Genomic DNA, 16,459 nt, shown 5'->3' on the forward strand with positions numbered 1-16,459 from the left:
CAATTAGCTTTGAAGATTAAAATAAGCTTTGTAGATTGCAGAGTTGAAAAAGAAGGAAAAGGAGGAAAAGATTTTAAGATGGCGGACGGCGCTTGCTGGACCCTGTGCACACTGAGCTTACGTTCCAGTGGGAGATTAATTTCCCTGCGGAACAGAGAGGCCCCAGAGATTCACAAGGAATTCTTGAGAAGATTGTGGGTTGGTTGGCGTACCCAAAACCCGATTCTGTCAATCACAGCAGCGATTGACCCTCAGTGGAACAGGAGCTCGAAGTATTCGAGCTATCCAAGTGCCATGGCTCCGCCTTCCTCCTATTTTTTTTATTTTACTGGCTGTTGATCAAAAATCAGACCTCTGAAGAAGACCTCCAGCATGTGTCAAAATGTGTCAGGTCTAAGACCTCGGATTGTATGGTGCATATGATATTTCGGGCCTATGTGTATGTTTTTTCCGGCTTTGTGTATATTTTTAACATTAAATGTTTAAGTCAGACACAATAAATATTTATATAATTTTTAAAAAGTGCAAGAATTGAGAATAATTCAGGAATCGCTATCTCAACTAGAAGATCAACACCAGATTAAACAATCTAGGCAAATTTGGCAACAAATCAAACTTTTAAGGATGAAGAGAAATCATATTGAAACTGAAGAGATGAGGATAAAATTGGACTTTAATTACGAAGAAACATACAGAAAAAAACTATTACCCAATTGAAATATTTGATTGAACCCAAATGTGGAATATCTGTTAGAAAAGGATTTGAAGGACTGCAATCTGGTGGATAGGGAATTGGTTAGAGAACCGCACTCAAAGAGTTGTTGTCAATGGTGTTTCATCAGACTGGAGAGAGGTGAGTAGCGGGGTACCTCAGGGCTCGGTGCTCGGCCCGGTACTTTTTAACATATTTATTAATGATCTAGATGAGGGGGTGGAGGGACTACTCATCAAGTTTGCAGATGACACCAAATTGGGAGGACTGGCAAATACTCCGGAAGATAGAGACAGAGTTCAACGAGATCTGAACACAATGGAAAAATGGGCAAATGAGAACAATATGCAATTTAATAAAGATAAGTGTAAAGTTCTGCATCTGGGTCAGAAAAATGAAAAGCATGCCTACTGGATGGGGGATACGCTTCTAGGTAGCACTGTGTGTGAACGAGACCTTGGGGTACTTGTGGATTGTAAACTAAACATGAGCAGGCAGTGTGATGCAGCGGTAAAAAAGGCAAATAACATTTTTTGGCTGTATCAATAGAGGCATCACATTAAAATCACAAGATGTCATAGTCCCATTGTATACGGCACTGGTCAGACCACACCTGGAGTACTGTGTGCAGTTCTGGAGGCCTCACTTCAAGAAGGACATCGATAAAATTGAAAGGGTACAGAGGAGAGCGACGAAGATGATCTGGGGCCAAGGGACCAAGCCCTATGAAGATAGGTTGAGGGACTTGGGAATGTTCAGCCTGGAGAAAAGGAGGTTGGGAGGGGACATGATAGCCCTCTTTAAGTATTTGAAAGGCTGTCACTTGGAGGAGGGCAGGATGCTGTTTCCGTTGGCTGCAGAGGAGAGGACACGCAGTAATGGGTTTAAACTTCAAGTACAACGATATAGGCTTGATATCAGGAAAATGTTTTTCACAGTCAGAGTAGTTCAGCAGTGGAATAGGCTGCCTAAGGAGGTGGTGAGCTCCCCCTCACTGGAAGTCTTCAAGCAAAGGTTGGATACACACTTTTCTTGGATGCTTTAGGATGCTTTGGGCTGATCCTGCGTAGATCAGGGGGTTGGACTAGATGGCCTGTATGGCTCCTTCCAACTCTATGATTCTATGATTCTAAAGATTTGCAAATGTGTCTTACAAAAACATTCAGGGCTTGTATCAAGCAGAAAACACTCAACATAACTTAGAAAAAGAGATCAGTTTTCTGAAGATCATTCCAATTTAAAAATTTTCAGATAAACATCACAGAATACTAAACCAAAAAGTAACAACTCAGGAAATTAATGATGTGATTTTGGCCATGAAACTTCAGAAGGCACCTGGTCTAGATGGATTACCGGTGGAATATTACAAAAAACTGTCACATGTGGTTACACCAGTTTTACACCAGCTAGTTAATATTATAATGGGATTGCCAGATCATATATTTCCAAATAAATGCACTTTCAGATCCTCTCAAATCTTTTTTCCCCATGCCATGACTAAGGCCAGGATTGCCAAAGCAAAGCTCTGGAAAAACACAGAGATTCCGACAGTAACAGACTGCTTGGATAAACTAGCAGAACTTTCTAAGATGGCAAAATTAGCAAGTCTGGTTAACAGCAGATCTTCAGAAGACTTTCAAGAACAATGGCATTATTATACATACAAAAGTAGCCAGTGGGGCTTTAAAGGTCTACTGAAGTTATTCTTTCTATGATGGTTCTGTGTTTCGTATATTCCTTGTTTAATCTATCTTGTGTCTATCTGACTTTGTCCTATGGGATGTTCAAGGGACTGTTTGTTTGGAAAGAAAGCAGATAACCCTTCTGAAGGTCAGTCATGCCCCTGCCAGGAACTGATGTTTAACTAAGGGAGAGGCAAACTTTGTTGGCCAGAAGTCCCACAGCATTTACTGGCAAAGAGGGTGGTGTTTGTCCAAAGACATAAAGCCAAGCAAAGAACCCAGAAGGGGGTGGTGGTGGTGGTCAGAGTTGCCCTAGACTAAACATCCAGGGGGGGGGGGGGTGAAAAGATTTGCACCAACCTCCAGGCAGGCAGAGGAGGAAAAAAGCTCTCCGGGTTGCATTTAGCCCTCTTATAGCTGGCTTTAGACCAGGGGAGGGGGTGGACAGATGTGGAGAGGAGTGGTTCATCAATGGCTACTAGACAGAGCCTAAAGGGAGCCCTGAGTCCCAGGGACAGGAAGGCCGTGGCCTGCCCCTGCTGCTGGCCCTCAAGGACAACTGGCCCCTGTGTGAGACGGGAGGCTGGACTGGATGGGCCCTCCCTGGTCTGACCCAGCAGGGCTCTTCTGAGGGTCTTCTCAGGGGAAGGCCTCGGCCTCTCTGCCCTGTGGCTGGCCCTGCAGAGGAACTGGCTGGCCCCTGGGTGAGATGGGAGGCTGGACTGGAGGGACCCTCCCTGGCCTGACCCAGCAGGGCTCTTCTGAGGGTCTTCTCAGGGGAAGGCCTCGGCCTCCCTGCCCTGTGGCTGGCCCTGCAGAGGACCTGGCTGGCCCCTGGGTGAGACGGGAGGCTGGACTGGAGGGACCCTCCCTGGCCAGACCCAGCAGGGCTCTTCTGAGGGTCTTCTCAGGGGAAGGCCTCGGCCTCTCTGCCCTGTGGCTGGCCCTGCAGAGGAACTGGCTGGCCCCTGGGTGAGGTGGGAGGCTGGACTGGAGGGACCCTCCCTGGCCTGACCCAGCAGGGCTCTTCTGAGGGTCTTCTCAGGGGAAGGCCTCGGCCTCTCTGCCCTGTGGCTGGCCCTGCAGAGGAACTGGCTGGCCCCTGGGTGAGGTGGGGTGCTGGACTGGAGGGACCCTCCCTGGCCTGACCCAGCAGGGCTGTGCTTAGAGCCAAGATGTTTCAGCTACACCTGAGTTTGTAAGGTTGTTGGGCTTATGAGAAGCGTTTGTTACCCTGAGAACCTTGTTTGTTACCTATAAACCTTGAATGTTTGTCCCACTTGAGCCATTTCAGAAGTGCCCTAAGGTCAATTATTAACTTGATACTCCCTCCCCTCCCTCCCCCTCCCCTCCCCTCCCCCTCCCCCTCCCCTCCCCCACCATTTCCAGTGGCGAAGTTAGCTTTGGATTGGGATCCATGTTTATTGCTGGCCTTCTTCCGCTGCCTACTGCTCCTCTCTGGGAATGCCCTGGACAATCCCACGGATTGGCCTACTAAGGCCAGGGGCATTTTGGAGTATGGAGTGTGTCCCATCGATCATCCCAGGCCAGCATGTGGCGACAGCCAGACTCCCTCTGGCATCCAACACAGGTGAATTGACATGCAGTGGCCCAACCCCCCTGCCGCAAACCCTTGCCCGGCCTCCGGAGGAGGAGGAGGAGGGGCCTGCTGGCTTTGGCCACAGGGTGGGCTGCTGCCCTGTAGGGCGGAGGCCGGGGGGAGGGGCCCTCAGCTCTCCCTACAAGAGCAGCCCCCTTGGGGTTCCCGGCCTGCTGGCCCCCTGCTCTGACCATGCTGGGTGCTCTGTGCTTGGCCTGCAGCTTGGCCTTGGGCCTCTCCTATCCCACCCTGAAGTGAGAGCTCTGGCAGGGAGGGGGCTGGGGACTGCGGCAAAAGCGGGGCTGAGCCACAGACCGCCAGGCTCCATGGGAAGCCCTGCACAGGGGCTCTGGCCAAGCCTCCCGGGAGCGCTGCAAGGGGCAGGGGGGCAGGCTGGGGGTGGAGCAGGAGAGACCCCAGTCTCTGGACCCTGTGGGCTGGGGGTCCTCGGGCCGCTACTCTCTCCCTCGCACTTTGCACAGGTCTCCCACCTTGGCCCTGGGAAGAGGGCGGAGGGCTGTGGGGTGGGCAGGGGGCCCTGAGTGCTGGAAGTCCAACGGGCATGGCTGTGACCGGAGAGCTTTTCCCAGCAGGGACCATGGCAGGAACCTGAACGCCACAAGCAATTGGCACCACCTGGGACCACACAAGCCACTCAACGACACAGGTGAGTCCCGGACAGCACAGGCCCTCTCTTGCACACAACCCCACCCCCAGCATCGCACCCTTACAGCATTGTGGGTGTACCATGTGTTCTCTCTTTACCTGTGCATAAAAGGCAAGCCCCACAGTCCCCTTCTGTGCCAGGGAGGAGCCCTGGGAAAAGGAGGAAGGGGTCTGGGGTGGGGGCTCTGTGTGGCCAAGGGGCCCTTGGTGTGATCCTGACTACCGGCACTGATTCCAGAACTCCTGAAGCGCTGTGCGGATGAGAGAGGGTTTGATGCGGTCACGCTGGATGAGGCGGGCACTATGCTGTTCTTCCAAGGTAGCCGGAGGGTGCATGGGTGGGTGGGTGGGTGGGTGGGTGGGTGGAGATCTCAGGTGCTGACCTGAGCTGCCCAGGGGAGCTGCCCCGTCTGTCCCTGTGATGGCCAAGGGGTGTGGTAAGCCTTTGCCGAGGCTGCCAGGCTGGGGCCCCAGCAAAAGGGAACCCATCCTAAGAGTGTTCACAATGCAGAGATGTTTTTCAAAACGTGCTGCGTCCTTATTCCATGTCCGTATTTATTATATACTAGGAATGAAGCCCGCTGCCCCCAAAATGCAGTGGGTGCTAGCGGGGTGGGTGGCTGGCTGGAGGGGCAGAAGGAAGGGAGGAAGATGGGCAGAAAGAAAGATAGGAAGAAAGAAAGAGACGCACAGAGAAAGAGATGAAGGAAGAGGGATAGGAAGTCAGAAAGGAAGGCAGAAAGGAGGGAGGAAGGGATGGAGGATGAGGGGAGCGTTGAGAGGAAGGGAGCGGCGTGGGAGCGTAGAATACGGGGCGTGGAAGCGGCGGCAGAGGCAAGCAGGGCTGGGTGGGGGCATGGGAGAGGTGGCAGGGGGTCGAGTAGGCAGGGCGGAGAAGTGTTGGTGGAGGTGGGCGCAGATGGGGAGGGTCTGGGAGGAGGGGGGAGAACGCGGTGACGCGGCGGGCTTGGGAGGGGGGAGAACGCATGGGGGGAAGCGGCAGTGGAAGTGTGTGTAGGTGGGGAGGGGTTGAAGGAGGGGGCAGAAAGTATGGCGGGAATCTGAGGGGGCATGGGGAGGGATCGAAAGGGCGGAGAGCGCAGAGTGGGAAGGGGCAGCGGAAGCGAGCGGGGGCGGGGAGGGCTTGTAAGAGGGGGGGAGCGCATAGCGGGAAGGCGCAGCGGAGGCAAGCGGCAGGCTGGGTACCTGGCTGATTGTTTCCCTGTAGAAGTCGGGCGACTGCGTGGGCGGGTTTCCCGGCGGCGCAGGCAAGGGCAGGGCGGGCCGTGACGTGCCTGGGCGGGCGGCAGGCATGAGATGGCGGCCTGAGGTGCAGCGAGCCTGTAGTGGAGCGTGGGTGGGTGGGTAGTCGGCTGGGAACGGGCTCTGTGGGCAGGACGTGAAGTCAGTGTGCGGCGGGGCCGTTGCTCCCCACCCCGCAGCGGAGGTTAGGGCGGGCAGGGACGTGGCTGGCTGGCGTGAAGGCAGGAAAGGCAGGAAAGTGTCGGCGGCAGGCAAAGGCAGGCTCGGCTGGAGGGTGGGCGTGTGGGGAGGCATGGGCCTGGCTAGGCACCCTGTCGGGCTGGAGGCAAAGTCAGGCAGCGGCGTGGTAGGGCGGGCGGCGACGTGCCTCGCCGGCTGCCAGGCTTGAAATGGCAGCTGGCAGGCGAAGTCAGGCTCCGTTGGAGGGTGGGCGGTCCGGGAGGCGGGCTGTCAAGCAGACGGCCCAATCGGATGGCGCTTTGTCCGCTTGGCAGTTGGGCTTGCTCGGTGGGCTTGCTCATCACGGACCGACTCCTCCCACAGAGGGCTTACTCTTTCATTAATACCGCGGAACGGTTACAGATAATAATGCAGTGGTTCCCAACCTTTTTATCACCGGGGATCAGTCTACACTTGACAATTTTACTGAGGCCCAGCGGGCGGGGGGTAGTCTTTTGCCGAGGGACGTCACCGCCGCCTGAGCCCCTGCTCCACTTGCTTTCCTGCCAGAGCCCCTAACTTCCCGCTGCCCGCTGGGGGGGGCGCTGGTAGCAGCAGCTCTATGATTCTAGGGCCACAAACCTGGAAGAGGTAGATGCTGTCGTTAGCGCCAGGGTGGTGGAGCCGAAGGGCAGCGGGAAGTCAGGGGCGCTGGTAGCAGCAGCTGCCACGCCGAGGAGGAGCCCCAGCCATGGTGGCCACTGGAGAGCACCAAAGGTGAGCCGGCAGCAATGTTGCAGGGCAGCCCCCGAGGCAGCAGCCGAGGAGGAGGATGAGGAGGAGCTGCAGCCCGGAACCAACTGATCCACAGACCAGTACCGGTCCCCGGCCCGGGGTTTGGGGACCACTATAATAATGGACTCAGCCACACAGTGCCCAGATAAATTCCATTTTCAAACAAAACCTTTCATCCATGGTAAGTCCCTTGAGATTGAGAGCGTGGATCTGCCTTTGGCCGATGGATATTATCATATGGACTTATCCGAAAAATTGTTTGGATCAAGGAACCTGAGAGTTGGTCAGAAATATAATGACTCACATGTAGAGAGATGCGCCACTGATGAAAGGTCTTGTTTGAAAACAGAATTTATCTGGACACCACATGGCTGAGTCCAGTATTATTATTATATATAATAAATACGGACATTGAATAAGAACACAGCAAGTTTTGGAAAAAAAAGTCTCTTTATTGTGAACACCGTTAGGATAGGTTCATCTTCTCTTGGGCCGGGGTCCCAAGCAGGCCTCTGCAGATGGTGCCCCACCCACCAGGCGCTCTGAGGCCCCTTGCCCCATGGGGCCGGGCAGGACTGCTCCCACTGAGGAAGCGTTTGTGTGTGTATATGGGGTGGGGGCATGGAGGGGCAAGTGTCACAGCCTTGGCACAACCTTCGCGCGGTACGCCTCTTTCTCCTAAGGGGACCTGGTCTGGAAAGGATTCGGCAGCCGGGCTGAGGCCATCAACGCCTCCTGGCCACACCTCCAGGGCCCGGTCGATGCTGCCCTTCGGCTCCACCACCCTGGCGCTAACAGCAGCATCTACCTCTTCCAGGTTTGTGGGCCTAGAATCACAGAGCCCCGGGGGCCCTCGCTCCACAGCCGCGTGGGGATCTACGCCTGCCTTCTTCCTGGGGACAGGAGGCCCCCACCCCACCCCACCCCACCCCTAGGCAGCCAGCAGAGGGGGGGGGGCTCGGCCATGTTGACTGGCCAGGCTGGGCCTGGGTCTGCCTCTATGGCTGCACTGACTTTGGAAGGGGGAGCCCAGCCAAGCAGGGCCCTTGGAGAGCCAGTTCGGTGTAGTGGTTAGGAGTGCGGACTTCTAATCTGGCAAGCCGGGTTCGATTCTGCGCTCCCCCACATGCAGCCAGCTGGGTGACCTTGGGCTCCCCACAGCACTGATAAAATTGGTTGGACCGAGCTTGCTCAGCCTCACCCACCTCAAAGGGTGTCTGTTGTGGGGAGAGGAAAGGGAAGGCGACTGTAAGCTGCTTTGAGCCTCCTTCGGGTAGAGAAAAGCGGCATATAAGGACCAACTTCTTCTTCAGTAATCTCAGGGCTCTCTCAGCCTCGCCCACCTCACAGGGTGTCTGTTGTGGGGAGAGGAAAGGGAAGGCGACTGTAAGCTGCTTTGAGCCTCCTTCGGGTAGAGAAAAGCAGCATATAAGGACCAACTTCTTCTTCAGTAATCTCAGGGCTCTCTCAGCCTCGCCTACCTCACAGGGTGTCTGTTGTGGGGAGAGGAAAGGGAAGGCGATTGGAAGCTGTTTTGAGCTTCCTTCAGATAGAGAAAAGTGGCATATAAGAACCAGCTCTTCATCATCATCATCATCATCATCATCATCATCATCTTCTTCTTCTTCTTCTTCTTCTTCTTCTTCTTCTACTTCTTCTTCTTGGCTGGGGGCTGTGCTAATTGCGGTGGCCTTGCAGGGCCAACGGGTCTGGGCTTATGCCCACGGCCACCTGAGGGACGGCTACCCCCGCCTAATCAAAGAAGAGTTCAAAGGGGTGCCTGGGGACCTGGATGCAGCTGTGGAGTGCCAGCCGAAGGAATGCGTTTCAGAGATGATCCTCTTCTTCAAGGGTAAGTGGGGGGCGGGGAGGTGCATGGAGGAGCTCTCTCTGGACCGCCTGGTCCCTGCGGGCGGGGTGGTGGGGTGGTCCTGGGGCCGGTTACCAACCGGGGGACCCCTGGGCTGGGTGGGGTATCTCTGCAGTGCCACCCGGCAGATGTCCAGCAAGGTTTCTGATGAGGAGCGGGCCAGCCGGCCAGCCAGCCAGCCGGCCGGCCACCAAAGCTCTTTCTGGAGCGGGTCCTTCTGGCCTGGCCATTGTCTGTGGTGCTGGCCATTCTATGCTGGTGGAGTGGCTGCAGGAGCCTGATACTTCTGTGCCGCAAGAAGAGGCCGTCTTGGGAATTCTGGGGCTTAGACACAAGGGCTTGGGCTGGCCCTCCTCATCTGCTCTCTGCAGGCTCCTCCCTGGGCATTCCCCAGAACAGCCGAGTCCCTTCTGCACTGGCCCTTTGGGTGGCCAGGAGAGGCCCTGGTGGGCAAGCAGAAGCCATCCATCCAAGAGGGTCAGGAAGACCTTCCTGCTGCAGAGGCAGCCCTGAGCCTGGTTGGGAACTCCAGGGTTTGGGGTCCTGGCCTAACCCCTCCCCCTTGAAACGCCTACCTGCCAGGTAGAAGACTGCTTCTGGCTCCTTGCCTGGCCCCACCAGGTGTGCCCTGGGGTGCCTCCAAAGGGCCCACTCGGCGGGGGGTCACGGGCTTGTCTGAATCCCCTTTGCAGGCCACCAGGTCCTTTCCTATGACCTGAAAACAGGTGTGCTGAAGGAGCGGGCGGGGCCTGCCAACTGCTCTGCGGCTCTGGCCTGGCTGGAGCGCTACTACTGCTTCCGGGGCACCCAGTTCCTCCGCTTCGACCCTGTGACAGGCAGTGTGCCCCCCCGCTACCCGCTGGACACCCGGGACTATTTCATGCGCTGCCCGGGGAGAGGTGAGTCGCGGCTTCAGGTGCTGCTGTGGGGAGGGAGAGACTCTGCTTTGCCTGCAGAAGGACCTGGGCTCGATCCCCGCAGGGAATAGGCTAATATGGCCTGAGACCTTGAGAGTCCAAACGAGCCTGACTTAGGGGAACAGGGCTTCCTGGGGTCACCCAGCTGGCTGCATGGGGAGGAAGGAGGGAATCGAAACCGGCTTCCAGGTTAGAGGCCGCGGCTCTCCTCCACGATGGCTCTCTTTCGGAGGGCGGACTCTGGCGTTACTTCCCCACTGAGCCCGCTCCCCAAAGGCCGCCTTCCCCCGCTCCTCCCCTCTCCCCAAAGCTCAGTGGCTTCCCGGTCTGGAGGTGGCATCCCTCTCCTGGGTGCTTCCTGGCCAGTGGCCACGACCGCTTCAGCCAGAGAACCTGCCTCATGCCTGGACCTCACCTTGGAGGAACCCCCTGGGGGCGGCCGCTGGGCCGTGGTCCTCATGCCCCACCCACTGGGGGCGGGTCCCCCTTCCGCTTCTATCTCTGCTCCTGATTTGGGGTCTGGATTTCTGCAATCTGTGATTCTCCCCCTTTAACCCTTTTCTCCTGTCTCATTTTGGCAGCCCACTCCTTTCCCAAATAAAGAGAGGAATACTCTTTGGAAATTAAATGTTATCCCTGGTGTGGGCGTGTTTTTGCGTGGCTCCACCTGGCCCCGGCTGCTGCTAAGTGTCTGGTGGTCCCAGAAACCGCACAGGGAATGGGAAGGTGATCCATGCTCATGTCTGCGCATGAGGACACGGCTGTGGGTCGTGAACCCCCCTGTCCCCCGCCCCCCTGCCAACCCCAACCCTTAGTCTGTGGGGGGGGATCTCTTTCCCTTGGACACCAGGGGAGGAAGTGGAGCGTGGCCCCTGGGCATGGACCTATCCCCGCATCTCTGCCTCCTAACAGGCCACGGCCAGGGCGCCCGGGGGACCCATGACCGCTGCAGTGGACAGCCCTTCCAGGCCTTCTCCTCGGATGACTCCGGCCACACGTACGCTTTCCGTGGTAAGCGGAAGAGGCAGGCGGCTCCTGGATCCTGGCAGAGGGGGTTGCTGGGAGAGATGGGCTGCCGGGGGGGGGGGGGGGGAGGGAGCGGCCGAGCCATTTTCTCCCACCCAAATCTTCTGGTGTGTGTTTGTTGCCTGCGAGGTTGCCCATGGCTCCTATCTCAGCTGTGGGTCTGTGCGTGAGCAGAGGTCTCTGGAGCCCCCCCCCCACTGGTCTGCAGCTTGTGTGGGAGAGAGGGTGAAGCCTCAGTGTCTTTTCTTCTCCCCAGGGGGGCTCTACTTCCGGGTGGACTCCCACAGGGATGGCTGGCATGCCTGGCCTCTGAACCACACCTGGCATGACCTGCAGGGCGAGGTGGATGCTGCATTCAGTTGGGAGGACAAGCTTTACCTGATCCAGGTGCGGGGGGGGGGGTGGGGCGGGGGGAACGAGGCCTAGGAAGCGGGTGGGTGTCTGGCCAAACTGCAGGGGTCTTCCCCTGAGGGGGGAGTCCCCCACCAGCCAGTCGGAAAGTGAAGGCCTTAGGAAGGCCCAATGCAGGGACAGAAGCCAACTGGGGGCGTGTGGGGTCAGGAGGAGATGGAAACCCTGAGGGGTAGTCCCTACCCCCAACCCCCCCCCCGGAGGCCTGCCAATTCCTTGCAGGGGAGGACCCAGAAAGGGTCCAGAAAGGCCCTGCCCAGGGAGGGGTCTCACCTCCCCACCCTCCGAAGCTGCTCACTGAGCCGGAAAAGGCAGGCTGGACTGGGCACCCCCTTCCCTCCAGCAGGGCCTGGCGCCCTTCCCGGGGTTGTGCCCTGGAGAACCCCGGTGGCCTGGGGAGGATGCAGCAGGAAGTGCGGATGGCTGGCGGGGGGGGGGGGGGAGGATGCCTGTCTTGGAACAGAGTCTGAGGCCGCTCTGCTCCTTGCTCTTGTTCTGCAGGGGCCCAAAGTGACCATCTACCGGTCGGGCCAGGGCTACCAGCGCATGGAGGGATACCCGCGGCCCCTGAAGGAAGAGCTGGGCATTGAAGTGGTGGATGCAGCCTTCACTTGCCCGCACTCCAAGGACCTCTACCTCATCCATGGTACCGAAGTAGAGAGAGAGAGGAGGGGGGGGGGAGTGGAAGGGCTCCGTTATGGCCGGCCTGGTCCTCCCCCTCTGACTCAAACATCCCCTCCCCGGCTCCCAATCCAGGGCATTACCCAGTGCACGATGTGCTCAAGAAGAAGGGTGGCTGTAGCCATCCCTCCCTCCCTCCGCATTGGTCTAGAAAGGCCACAGGCTGGCCCCAAAGGCCACTGCCCTGCCCTGCCCTGCCCTCCACGTTGCCCCCCACCCCATCCCATCAGCGGCCTCCAGTAGGTGATGGCCCCTGGCAAGGCCAACTCTAGGCTGGCTTCCAGTCTGCACTCTGCACATGGCCAAGGGGATTCTGGTCCTCCAGACAGGCTGCTCTGTCAGAGGCCAGGGGGCCAGGGCCTGCCGGGGAAGGGAAGGGGCTGGGTGCCTCTGGCCGTGCTGCCTTCACTTCCCTCTGGGCCTCTAGTGAAGGGGGTGGGGTGGGGTGGGGTGTCTGGCAGAAGCCGGGGTGCACGTACGCTCCCGTTCCACGGACCTCCTGCTCTGGTTCCTCCCGCAGGGAACACCATGCAGCACGTGGACCTGCTGACCAAGCTGCAAGGCCCAGGTGCAGCCCAGGCCATCCCCCACGCCCACGTGGACGGCGCCCTGTGCACCGCGGAGGGGCTGCACCTCTTCCATGGTCCCAGCCTCTACCACTATGCCAGCGTGGAGGTACTCCTGGCTGCCACGGGCCCTGCTCCCGCCCAGGACGCTGCGGCCATCTTCTTCAAGTGCCCCGCCGCAGGGGGGAAGGATGGTCCCCGGGGCCCTCCACACCAGGGATGAAGAAGAGTGGCTTGCCCACATGGCCCCGCCCGCTGGCCCCACGGCTAACTTTTTGTTCTGTGTCCAATAAAGCCGGGTCTGTGGCCCGCAGGCAGAGCACACCCTTTGGAGTCGTCCCAGGGCAAGGCATTCTGAGGCTGGACTGCTCCGAAGCGGCGGGGGAGAGGCTGAGCGGGGGCCCAAAGAGGGGCCAAGGGTTCCAGGGGCCCTCAGCCCTGCATCCCGCCCTCACGGCAGCCAAGCAGCCACCAGGAGCCCAGCATCCGCCCCCTCCCCCCCAGCCCCCGAGGGGCATCCTCCTGCTGCTCCTGGAGGGAAGGGCTGGCTCCCCCTAGGCCAGGCGGGACATTCTAGGCCGTGGTTATGTCTCCTCTCCCACATGGCCCTCGCATGCACATGTGTGTGCGGGCAAGAAGGGCATGGGGCAGACACTCAGGTCAGCAAACGGCGTTTTATTGGGCCAGCGGCTCACCCTTCCCGGCGCCAGGGCGGCTCAGCCAAAGAGGCAGACGGTGCCAGCCGCCAGGCGATGGTGGTACTCCTGCAGCAGACTGGAGGCCGGGGGGAAGCTGCTCTTCATGGCCAGCCGCCCGGGGACCACCAGGAGAGTGACGCCAGGCCCCAGCCCCTCCGCCAGCTTCTGCAGCATGCGGCGGGCCAGGTAGCCCGAAGCGCGGTCTGGCTCGGCCTCCAGGCTGGCGTAGACCTCAGGGGGTGGGTTGGGCAGCTTCCACTCCAGCTCGCCGATCAGCCGGTGGGTGCAGGCCTTGTCCAGGGCGGAGGGGTTCTCTCCGTAGCAGGCCACCACCTGGAGCCCAGAAGGGGCCCGGCTGGCTACAAAGCTGCCCTGGGCCAGCACCTCCCGGCCCTCCCCGTCGCCCTCGCCCTGCCAAGCCATCACGGCCCAGCGCAGCCAGTCGTAGTTCTCCTCCAGCTTCCGCAGGACGCCAGCCGCCAGCTCCGCTGGGCCTGGGGGGTCCCCCCTGTCGCAGCCGCCATTCACTGCCTGGTCCAGGTCCTCCTGGGCTTGCTCCCGGAAGTAGTGGGCACAGCGTGCCAGGGCCTCCTTCATGCGCTGGTGCAGGGCGCCCACCCGCGCATCCCACACCCCCAGCAGCAGAGCGGGGTTGCGCTTCGTCAGCCCCGCCTCACAGAGCAGGCACAGGAGCCCGGCGCCCAGCACAGCATTCAGCTTGTGGCACAGCCGGGCCATTTGGGGGCGGCGTGGGCGGTGTTGCTCCACGGCCTGTTCCAGCAGCGGGCGCCGCAGGGTCACCCCTCCCTCGCCCTGCACGAGGCGCCACAGGGTCAGCAGGCGGCGCTCCAGCTTGTCCCGGACACAGGCCTGCAGGAAGAGCTCCGTCTCCCGGGGAGCATAGGGGGGCCCCGCCCGCACGGCCAAGCACAGCTGCCCCCAGACGCCCACCACGCAGTCCTCGCAGGCCCCCAAGCCCCCCTCCTCCAGGAGGCCCGGCCCCCCGGCCAGCTCCTGCTCCAGCAGCTCCAGCTCCCGGCACACAAAGGCCCGCTCCTCAGGGGTGGCGCTCCCCTGCAGGTGGGACACCAGCCCCAGGCCCAGGGAGTGCAGGGACTGCAGGAAGCCCACCGGCTCCAGGCACCGGGAGAAGAGCGTTGCCATCCCAGGACCTGCAGAGAGAGGGGAGATGCAGCTGGCAGAAGGGCACAGAGGGAGCCAGCACCCACCCACTCCAGTCCTCAGAGCGGAGGGAGTTGAGGCCACCCAATCCCCCCTCCTTCACAGCAGCATTTTAATAAAATTAAGAAACCCTCCCTGCAGAGAGGAGATGAAGTGGGCCACTGGCCTAGAGGCTGGGAAAGCCCCAAGGGGCTGAAGGACTGCGGGGGTGGGGGGTCTTCCTTGTGGTTTCCGCTGCCTTGGGCCCATGCCAGCAGGAGAGGAAGGCAGGAAATAACAGCTCACCATCACCAGGTAAACTCGGGGGGGGGGGGGGGGGAGAAGGTCCTGGTGGGGCGGGCCACTCGACTCCCCGAGCCAAACCGTGGGCCCAATCTTCTGGCCTGCCTTCGCCCGGACCTGGCTTTCCCTCGCCTGTCAAGTGTGGCCTGGCCCTGGCATTGCCCACCGGGGCAGAGGCAGGGGCAGAGGCAGGGGCAGGCAGGCAGGCAGGCAGCGAGACGCTGTCCCAGCCGGGCCTGAAGGTGACGCTCCAAGGGCATCTGGCACAAAACAACAGGGAGCAGGTGCCAGGCACAGAGTCCCGCTGGGCACGGCGCCCGCCCCTGGCAGTCCTGGTGACCCTGTCATCTTGCTGGGAAGCTGGCACCAGGTTGGAGGGGGTAGAAGTGCCCCGTGGAGGTTGCACAGAGGGGGCCATTCCTGGACCTGGTCATGGCAGCAGCATGGGGTCCAAAGAGTCTGTGACCCCCCCCCCTTCTGCCCTGGCCAGCTTGAAGAATGGGATGCCCAAAAGACCACCAGGGGAGGGGGCTAGATAAGGCAGACCCTTACATGGCATGAGGGGGCAGTCTCCGGGGAGGGGCATTTGGCAGAGAAAGCAACCACCAAGAAGGCCCCAGCCCTCCCTTCCTGGCACCTAAAGGGGGCTCCTAAAACTGGTGGGGATGGCTAAGGAGGCCAGAGCACCCGTCCCCCAAGAAAGGGGAAGGCCCCTTTTGGGGTGGGGGTGGGGCAATCAGGGCAGGTGTCTCTCTTCTGAGAACAGAGCTGGGTCCCACTGTGCCCCCTCCCCTCCTGAGCCTGCCCCCCCCAAGGCCCCCCAGCCCCTCTCACCTGAGCAGTCCTGCCTACTGGCTCTGGGAAGAGTTTTAGGCTACAAGAGCAGCCAAGAGCACAGTGCCTGGCCTCCGGCTGTCCTCCCCTGTTATCTCTGCCCCGCCTGTGGCGCCTGGAAGGGCACCCTGCCCACCTGCTGCTGCTGCCGCCACCCAGGGGCACGCCTGCTCAGGAGGCACTTGCCAAAAGGAGACAAGGTGGATACCCTGGCCCCCAGGGGCATTGCCTAGCCAGATCTTGTGGGGGATAGGTATGCTTGCCAACTGCAGGGCTGGACATTCCAGGGGGTAGACCCTGGGGAGGACAGGGTTGGGAGTGGACAGAAATCTCAGCAGGGTGTAATGCCAGACCACGCTTTCCCAAGGAGCCACTGTATTCAGGTGAACTGTATTTGAGAGATCACCTGTGAATCCAGGAGATGGGTCACTCAGGGCCAAACAGCCTTCAGCCCCTGGCCACCAGTCCCTTTCCCAGCCCTGGGTCCTCCTCACTGGTTCACAGGAGATGTTGTGAAACCCTTTCCTCCCCAACCTCTGTCCTGAGGTTCTGGGGCCAGCACTTAAGTCCCCCACCCCCAAGTCTCTTGCCTGATAGCAATCACCTGAAGGTGGAACATGCTCCTGCACATGAAAAGCCAGGTGCAAGGAATCATAAGAGTTGGTGTCCAGATCACGGGAGGTGATGGTACCGCTTTACTCTGCTCTGGTTCGGCCTCACTTGGAGTCCTGTGTTCAGTTTTGGACACCCCAATTGAAGAGGGATGCAGACAAACTGGAATGTGTCCAGAGGAGGGCAACAAAGAGGGTGAGGGGTTTGGAGACCAAGACGTATGAAGAAAGGTTGGGGGAGTTTGGTCTGTTTAGCCCAGAGAGGAGACGACTGAGAGGGGATCTGAGAATCATCCAAGTATTTAAAAGGCTGCCATGTAGAGGATGGAGCAGAGTTGTTCTCTCTTGCCCCAGAGGGACGGACCAGAATGAATGGTATAAAATTAATTCAAAAGAAATTCCAACAAAATATCTGGAAGAAGTTCCTGACAGAGCGGTTTCTCAGTGGAACAGGCTTCCTCGGGAGGTTGTGGGCTCTCCATCTTTGGACATTTTTAAACAGAG

The 16,459-nt window shown here is 59.2% G+C and overlaps 2 protein-coding genes across 3 annotated transcripts; one reads left to right on the plus strand and one right to left on the minus strand.

The window, feature by feature from the left end:
• Window positions 1-4,060: 4,060 nt before the first annotated feature.
• On the plus strand, window positions 4,061-12,672 carry HPX (hemopexin). Of its 2 annotated transcripts, none has more exons than XM_077341061.1 (10): window positions 4,061-4,248; window positions 4,585-4,661; window positions 4,899-4,979; window positions 7,561-7,694; window positions 8,576-8,729; window positions 9,440-9,646; window positions 10,577-10,675; window positions 10,947-11,077; window positions 11,603-11,747; window positions 12,303-12,672. In XM_077341061.1, exons 1-10 carry the CDS (start codon window positions 4,187-4,189, stop codon window positions 12,569-12,571), a joined length of 1,359 nt encoding a protein of 452 aa, XP_077197176.1. In that variant the 5' UTR covers window positions 4,061-4,186; the 3' UTR covers window positions 12,572-12,672. The 2 variants fall into 2 exon arrangements, with proteins under 2 accessions (XP_077197176.1, XP_077197177.1); XM_077341062.1 differs by having other exon boundaries at window positions 4,086-4,248; window positions 4,588-4,661.
• A 336-nt stretch (window positions 12,673-13,008) lies between these two features.
• Window positions 13,009-15,493, minus strand: LOC143839273 (uncharacterized). Its single transcript, XM_077341063.1, has 2 exons — window positions 15,345-15,493; window positions 13,009-14,218 (listed from the first exon to the last, which is right to left on the minus strand). Exon 2 carries the CDS (start codon window positions 14,208-14,210, stop codon window positions 13,065-13,067), a length of 1,146 nt encoding a protein of 381 aa, XP_077197178.1. The 5' UTR covers window positions 14,211-14,218; window positions 15,345-15,493; the 3' UTR covers window positions 13,009-13,064.
• Between the last annotated feature and the right edge of the window lie 966 nt (window positions 15,494-16,459).

This window comes from Paroedura picta, chromosome 6, assembly GCF_049243985.1.
Source record: "Paroedura picta isolate Pp20150507F chromosome 6, Ppicta_v3.0, whole genome shotgun sequence".
Classification (NCBI taxonomy): domain Eukaryota; kingdom Metazoa; phylum Chordata; class Lepidosauria; order Squamata; family Gekkonidae; genus Paroedura; species Paroedura picta.